At 46.5% G+C, this 8700-nt stretch overlaps 1 protein-coding gene and 2 pseudogenes across 1 annotated transcript, besides 4 other annotated features; all 3 read right to left on the bottom strand.

Annotated features, from left to right (window-relative positions):
* Tc00.1047053463155.10 lies at window positions 1-829 on the bottom strand (annotated as a pseudogene; the record flags this gene model as incomplete).
* Window positions 1-8700: a sequence feature (areas merged during assembly that could not be assigned to a particular haplotype. This can correspond to areas where the two haplotypes were merged or to regions with more than two copies in the genome that were merged during assembly.).
* Window positions 923-1366: a mobile genetic element.
* Window positions 1179-1206: a sequence feature (AT_rich).
* Tc00.1047053463155.20 (retrotransposon hot spot (RHS) protein, putative) lies at window positions 1634-4597 on the bottom strand (the record flags this gene model as incomplete). The annotated part of the gene is made up of 1 exon (XM_800576.1): window positions 1634-4597. The coding sequence occupies one exon, from the start codon at window positions 4595-4597 to the stop codon at window positions 1634-1636; it is 2964 nt and encodes a 987-aa protein (XP_805669.1).
* Window positions 6058-6100: a sequence feature (AT_rich).
* Window positions 6126-8700, bottom strand: Tc00.1047053463155.40 (annotated as a pseudogene; the record flags this gene model as incomplete).

The raw sequence follows: 8700 nt of genomic DNA on the forward strand, positions 1-8700 counted from the left end.
ATCATCACATAACGATCCGATGCCTGCATTTCGCCCAATACTCCCGCATCGCAAATATACTTCTCAGGGTCCTTAAAAACCCCTCCCGCAAGACATTCCGATTGGCGTCCACAAAGCCCCTGCCATCAAATCTCCTATTAAGAAGCTCATTCAGCTTTCTGTCCATGACACGAACTTTTCGTTCAAACAGTACATCTTCAATCTTACTTACAAGGGTAATTTTTTTTCGCTGCTCCGAGTATCCGTCTGGCATTTCAAGAGCCGAATCAAGTTTTTGCATTGCCCGGAAATTGATCGTATCCTTCCTCTCATAGTCCCTCCATTGATGAAGAGAGAACACACCCTCGTGAAGAAGTTTGTACATCTGGTAGTCTGTCAAATTAAGAATTCCCTCAAGAAGCTGCTGGTCATTTACGTAAGCATCGAGTCTCCGAATAAACGTCTCCCTCGTCGCATTGTAGTCTTTCATCAACAGTCGCCATGGAGCCAATACAATTCCAAAAAAAATATTAAGCTTCAAGCTGGTGCTGAGAGTATCTCCGTCTAGCATTAGATCTTCCACCAGACTGTCAAGAGTCCACGGCGGTCACTCTTTACTCCCCACCAAATGTCGAGCTTTAGCGTCGGAGCCAACACAGGTGCCGCTGGCTCCAAAGGACACTCGCGGCTGTTTCCTCCCGCAGTCCCAATGGCGTTGGGCGTGGCGCTCGCGCGGCCCGGTGGTCGGTGCGCCATGCAGCCGCACTGCAACGCCTGTCGGTGAAGCGGTCAAGGCCCACCGCCCCCGCAGCAACGAGACGTGTAATCGACCGAAACAACACCGCCACATTATCGTCCTTTTTTATTTTGTTTTATTCACTTTGTCTGTCCGTTTGCCCTGTCACCGACACCAAAAGCAAGTGCACACCTTCACAGAGGAAGAAATCTTCTGTGCCGCTGGCCGGATCCTGTAATTACCCAAAAAGAAAAAAAGCGGTAAATGGAGAGGCAATGAGTTCTCCGTAATGTTTGCCCCAATGTGTCTATGTATATACATTCTGCTAATCACTGCCGTGGAATTCTGCGCACAGTTACAATTAGAAACACTTATCCCCTGCGAAGTGGCAGGCCTTTGGGGCTCCTCCAGCCAGAAAAAAACGCCGCAAGGTGGGGATCACAAAGTGGGTGGGTGGGAAGGCAAAAATAAAAATAAAATAAAAAAAATTTCGTCTGGCAGCTGTCTGCTCCCTGACTCCCTCAATCACGGTCTCCCAAAAGACCGTGCGGTAGAAGAGAAAAAAGTTGTGAAGAGATATCTTCGTTTGTGCGAGATATGAATTTATTTGGGCAGCCAGCCGTCCTCACAAGCATTCTTTTCACAAAATCCCATAAAAATAAAGAAAAATTATGCGGCCCCTATAGTGCGCAACAGCCTCCAGTGACGATGCGCCTCTGGTGAAAATAAAATAAAATGAAATTAAAAAAGGGTGTGGTGATTGTGGCACTGCTGACCACAACGGTTCTCTGAAAAGAAAGGCATTCACTGTCTAGACCTCGTAGGCACACACATATAAAAATCGCTAAAATACTTCCTAATATATTTCACCAGAAAGAAATGCACTTTGTTACTACTTATTTTTTTCAATTTTCTTGCCTATCCATTTTCTACAAGATTATTGTATTCACACTTTTCTCGGATTTTATTGACAAAATCAGGTGTCAACACAAACTGGTATTGGTGTACCTTTCCGTCCCAGAACGCCACAATTTCTTTTTCAGCGTCGCTCAAATTATTGGGAATGACGACATCGCATTTCTGCCTTTTCGTTATCATTGTGCTGTTTTCGTGCTGCACATAAATCATCTCCCACGACATGTCTCGGGATAATTCGTCCCAATCATCAAAATATGACGCCAGGCACTCAGTGAACTGCTTCACAGTGCTGGTTGTCGTGTGATGCGCACTCGCCGTCGTCATCTGCAGCCCAACCAGCGTCTTCCGCGGCGAATCAACAAAGAAAAAGCCGTCCACCAGCGGAAAGGTTGGGAACGTCGGTATGTACAACACCCGATAATTTAATTCTTGCGGGCGATCAATGAACTTCAGTTCAGTTATTGCAGCTGCCTCGGTGGGGTAACCATGAGGGTTTAACGTTAGCACCGAGGACCGTGGTTCGGAAGGTGATGGTGGCTGCAGCTCCTTGAGATCCTTCACTATGGAAGTGACAAACTTCACACTCAATAATACGTTCAAAGCATACTTTTTCAAAGCTGCAGGTTGAAGAACATTCTTCATCCCCAATACGAGGAAAAGAAAATCATTCAGACTCATTATCTTTGCCAAACGAGATACTGTTAAAACCCCAAGATAATTACATATAGGTGCATTACTGAGGCCCTCAAATGCGCTTTTTCCTCTCACTCGAACAATCTTCACAAGTTTGTGAGACGGATCCTCGGAATACCATAAATTACTTCCTCCCAGGGCAAAGTACCTTCCTTGACCCCCAATATTGATCCATTCCAAGGTCCTCATAACATCCTGCGTGCGTTTTCCATATTCATCCGCATCGAAGATGTGACGTGGAATCGGCCCCACTTTCTTCATGTGCTTTTCAACCATCCTCCAGTATTCCGCTTGTTTATCTGGTTTCACACCTCGCTTAACCCATGCACACATCGCCTTCACATCCATCTCGTCGGGGCAATTCATGATGATTTGCGTGGCTTTTACTTGAGTCGCCCATTTATCATAGTTGCTTACCTCTGGGGATGACACCACAATCATGCCCCATCCATTACAGGGCGCAAAATCTGTGTCGGGCGGTGTTCCTTTCTTTGCCACATCGTAAATAATATACCCTTTCATCCCACGCTGCCACAAACCATCCACAACAATCTTCGATGTTTTGTTACCCGTGTATTTTGTCACGGTTTTGGTAATCTTGTGAAACACGTACGCGGTATCCCCAAAACAGTGGACAACCACTTGGAGTTTCTCCACATCGCAGTGCAGCAGCTGGTAGAGGAGGTACGAGCCGGCAGCCGCCGAATTCCCGATCCCGGGCGTCCCAATCAACACACGCGGCATAGGTGAAGGATTGAGAGTCAAATCAAAATTGCTGAACCACTCGGTTAGATCGCGCTTGACGATCTGCCACACTCGTTCCACCTCACAGTTAATAAAGAAGTCATTACCAGACCCATGCGGCGCATTCAGTGTGTACGGCCACCCATCGTCCGAGGTGAGCACCATCAACACGGGAGTTGCTGCACCGGATTGCTGCACAGCGTCATTCCTTTCGAGGGTATCGCCAACCTCCCTGTACGTCCATGACTGTTCTGGTTTCCCCTTCTTCACTTCCATTCCCATTCCTTTGTCGTGAGGAACTTCCACCACATGGCTCCACCTCGCATTGTACACAGACTCGTATAATCCCTCCAGTTTCATCACTGCACTCGTCGTCGTTAGGATCCTCGCTTCCTCAAAGGCTACATCCAAAAACTCGTTAGTGATGCCATGAACAGTTGCCTTTACCTCCGCTGCAGCTTCTGACCATTTCAGTAGATCGTACACACCATTTTTGTAAAGCTTCTTTATATCTTCTTCCATATCCATTTCATCCCTCACAGCCCTCTCCATCCTCGCATAAGCATCGGTTATCTGCATTTCTTTCAATACTCCCTTATCAGGGATATATTTCTTGGGATCCTTGAAAAACTCCTCCAGCAAGACATCCCGATTGGTGTCCACAACGCCCCTGCCGTCCAATTCCATCGTAAGAAAATCATTCAGCTTCATTTCCTTGACGCGGACTCCTCCTTTGAACAGTACCTCTTCAATCGTAGTGGAAAAGGTAAATTTCATTTCTTGCGCTCTTATTAGCCTTTCTTCTGCCACACGCCGTTCTTCTCTCAGTACCTGAGTGAGGGCTGCGTTTAGTTTTCCCCTTGCAAGAGAAGTGACTGTATCCTTTCCTTCATAGTCCCTCCATTGTTCAATCGAAAACACACTCTCGTGATGAAGCTTAGTAATATCCTCCAATAGAATTTTCATCTCATCCAACTCTCTTTTCATCTCTTGGTACTCTGTTAAATTAAAAATAATTCTAAAAAGCCGCTGGTCTTGTACGTAAGCATCCGGCTCTTGAACAAACACCTGCATCGTCACATTGTGGTCTTCATCAACGGCCGCCCTGCCGCCAACATAATTCCGAAGAAAATCGTTCAGCTTCATGTCGGTGCTCGTGTCTCCACCCAGCAGAATGTCCTCTACGCTGCTGCTCATGGTCCACTTTGGTTGCCTCGTTTCCTCCACTCCTCTGCGAGTTGCAGCGTCGGAACCATCGCCGGGGATGCCGCTTCGAGGTGCCATCACAACACCCGTGTGGTGGAGCATCCCACTCGCACCGCCCAACTGCGGCCAGCAGGTGCCGCTGGCTCCAATGGGCACTCGCGGCTGTTTCTTCTCGCAGTCCCAATGGCGTTGGGCGTGGCGCTCGCACGGCTCGGTTGTCGGTGCGCCATGCAGCCGCACTGCAACGCCTGTCGGTGAAACAGTCAAGGCCCACCGCCTCCGCAGCAACGCAACGTGCAATCGTCCACAACACCGCCACATTATCGTCCTTTTTTGTATTTTGTTTTATTCACGTTGTCTGTCTGTTTTCCCTATCACCAACACTAGTAATGAGTGTACACCTTCGCAGAGGGTGAAGTAAAAAAAAAAAAGAAAACACGATCACACCGTCCTGCCGCGGGTCAACACTCTCCTCCACCCACCACCATTGCCGCGCAGGGGACCGCGGTCACATCGCAGAGTCAGCACCACAATGTGCACCACACCATCGTGCAGTGAACAATGGGCGAGACGCAGCCATGCATCGCCCCGCTACATTTTCCCACCCCTCAAGTCTTGCGTGCCCGCACAAAGTAGCAAACAGAGTGCACACAAACCCAATCATCCCCCTCATTCGATGAAGCACATTATTCGCATGGAGTGACAGCATTTAAGGACACACCAGCAGTAGCAGGCTGCATGAAATTTCCCTGCCAACCCTGCAAAGAGACGATAACCCTGCGGAGTCAAAGTGGCAGCCCTCGGTGTTGCCCGCAGTCCAAATGGCAGAAAAGAATTCCACGCACGCATAGTTCCGGATTCCTCGCTGTTTGAGTGCACATCAACAGAACGTAAGAAAATATGTGCGCAAAAGATGACGTTTAAATAAGTAAACTCTTCAGCCTGTTTTGTTTGATGGTGTTGGCGAGCAGTCCCACACAATCCAATCAAAGTGACACTCCGGACAGAATGGCTTCAGTTAATAAACAAATAATTGCGTCAATGCAAAAAACCAACGGAAATTTGGCACTTGCGATTGCCAGTGACAACTATGAGCAAACCCGCCAGCCCCAACTGAGGTGCCGGGGAGCACGTTTGTGTACAACTGGCCGTCAGGCAGAGAGGACAAATAAAACAAAAGGTCAACAAACCCTCTCGTTCAATGATTTCTAACAGCAAAAAGAGAAAATAAAAACTAAAAGATACACCAAAAAAAAAAAAAGTTTGTAGACAATTTCCTTCTCATCGTAACCCCCATTTATCTCAGAGTTGGGGGTTGTTGAATTGCAAGAAATTATTCAAAACTGAGAAAAAAATTACATCTGAGACGTTTGCGTGATGAGTATCCGGAAATATTCTTGACGACAGTGAGGGAAAAGGCAGACGCCTGAGTTCACTTCACCTTTGGGCTGACAAAAAAAATAATAATCCCACAAACATGCATTTGTATTGTTGCAGTAAAGCTTTGCCTTAACAAACCAACAACAGTATTAACAAAGGGAATAACAAGCAGGAAAAATCCAGGCGATTGCAAGGGCAAAGCATCTTCGCATTGGAATTATTGTACATCCTAAAGAAGAGCACTTGACAGGTTAAAGAATAAGACCATAGAATCATTCTGCGACCACACAGACAAACACGCACTCACACACAATCATATCCCTCTCCCCCTGTTCAGTTTTATCACACCAGACACAAATAGGCCCAAAACACTCCATCATCCAAGAAACGGATGCAGAAACAAATAAAAATATAAAATTGGTAATAAATAAATTAAAAAAATTACTGCCTCCCATTGCAACAGTTTTACTCACAAAAATTATTCAATGCACAACTGCACATCAAGTTTCTGTCCCCATAGATTCCATCGATGCGGCCAACTGAAGGCCAGAACTTTTCGGTGTGTGAATGGCTCGAAGGGAATGCAGCAGTTTTCCGGGTGTATGGCCTGTCCCAATCATCTGATGTGACACACTTTGCCGTGTGCGGGGCATTCTCAAAAACGTTGTTCGTTGTGCTCTCTTCACCCTCCTCTATGGATGCAATTTCGGTACGAATGGAAATAAGTGCATCGGCCAAACGATCCAACTCCCGCTTTGACTCTGACTCTGTGGATTCAATCATGAGTGTTCCCGCAACAGGAAATGCCAGGGTAGGTGAGTGAAGGCCATAATCCACAATTCGTTTCGCCACATCTTCTGCTTCAATTTGTGCTGTTTTTTTAAATGGTCTTAAATCTATGATAAACTCGTGAGCACAGAAATCGTTTTCCCCTGGAAAGAGAACTGGGCAGTGGCCGTCAAGACGCTTCCTTAAATGGTTGGCATTTAAAATCGCATACCCCGTGCATGTCTTGAGACCCCGTGAACCAAGCATCAACATTAATAAATAAGAAACTGGAAGAATAGACGCCGATCCGTATGCTGCTTGAGAGACTTGACCAAAAGGCTGGGAACCACCAACATTTTGAATAAAAACAGAATCTGGCAAGAATGAAGCCAGGTGCTGACGAACAGCAATGGGACCCATGCCTGGCCCACCACCACCATGAGGAATTGAAAACGTTTTGTGGAGATTAAACTGGCACACATCGCCCCCAATACATCCAGATGCTGTGCAACCCACCATGGCATTCAGGTTTGCTCCATCAATATAACATTGCCCTCCATGGTAGTGCACCATCGAAGTAATGGCCAAGATTTCCCTGTCAAACAAACCATAAGTACTCGGATACGTTTTCATAATGCACGAGAGATTCTTTTGTATGCTTTTGGCAAGAATTTTCCAAATCCTTCATGTCAATCCTTCCATCCGCCAAACACTTTATCTTTACAATCACCATCCCTGCCAAGAGAGCCGAAGCAAAATTTGTGCCATGAGCACTTTCTGGAATCAAGCAAACATTGCGATGGCTCTCCTTTTTTGAATTATGATACGAGCCGATCACACGAAGAGCAGCATATTCACCCGGAGCACCACTATTTGGCTGAAGTGACACGGCATCTAAAGCGGTAATATCCCTTATTTTCTGCTCCAGATCCAAACACCACGCATCATATCCTCGCGTTTGCTCCGTCGGTGCAAGAGGGTGAGGGTTGGTAAATTCTGACCACGACAAGGACAACATGGCGGCAGCTGGACTAAGTTTCACGGTACAAGAACCCAAGGGCACACAACCATGCGTGAGACCATAATCTTTTCCATGAAGACGGTGAATGTACCGCATAAGCTCACTCTCACTTTTGTACTTTTGAAAGATTGAATGCCCAAGGAAGACAGATTTTCGTAACATTTGCAAAGGCATTGCTCTCTTTTGTTCTGCGAGTTTTGAAAGGACACCTATCACAGGAAGTTTTAGCCCTGCTGCCTCCAAGAGAGACACTACATGGCCCTCGGTAGTGGCCTCATCCACCGATATAGAGACGGTGCCATGACTATAATCAACAAAAATATTAATGCCTTTTTCCACGCAGCATGCCACGTAGTCTTCAGGCGTTATACCTTTTAAATTTACGGTGATGGTATCAAAAAATGTACCATTGACCACTGTATGCCCTACAGACTCTAAACCAACAGAAATTATTTTGGCTTTTTTGTGCATTTCGCTCGCAATTTCCTTCAAGCCCTCGGAGCCGTGATAAATGGCATAAAATGCCGCACCATTTGCTAGGAGCGCTTGTGGAGTACAAATATTGGGTGTGGCGCGTTCCTTCTTAATACGTTGCTCCCGCGTCTGAAGCGCCATGCGTGTGGCCGGACAACCCGTCGAGTCTTTACTTTTATACCAATGACGCGACCCGGAATCAATCGCTTAAATTCCTCATTGACAGCAAAAAAATGCGGCGTGAGGCCCTCCAAACCCTAGTGGGGCACCAAAACGTTGGGCAGATCCCAAAACAACATCGGCTCCCATTTCTCCCGGAGGTTTGAGAAGAACAGAAGCCATCAAATCCGTCCCACAACAACTGACGACACCATGTTGTTTTGCCTTCTCAAACAGTGTCGTAAAATCATGAAGCATCCCCATGGCATCTGGAGTTTGTACCAAAATTCCACAAAGTGAGGAATCGCTCCAATCAATCAAATTTGGATCACCAACAACGACCTTTATTTTAAGGGGCTCAGCCCTTGTTTTTACCATCTCTACGCAAGATGGGAAGACATCCCTCGATACAAAAAAAAAAGGTCATACGCTCCTTTCGACCATGATGAAAGGCAAGGCACATTGCCCCAGCACATGCAGTAGCCTGATCAAGAAGAGATGCATTTGCCAAATCCATAGCTGTCAAGTCTATAATCATGGACTGAAAATTCAACAGGACTCTAGACGGCCTTGAGATATTTCAGCCTGGAAAGGAGTGTATGGGGTGTACCATGCAGGATCT

This window comes from Trypanosoma cruzi (genome assembly GCF_000209065.1).
Source record: "Trypanosoma cruzi strain CL Brener chromosome Unknown tcruzi_1047053463155, whole genome shotgun sequence".
Lineage (NCBI taxonomy): Eukaryota > Euglenozoa > Kinetoplastea > Trypanosomatida > Trypanosomatidae > Trypanosoma > Trypanosoma cruzi.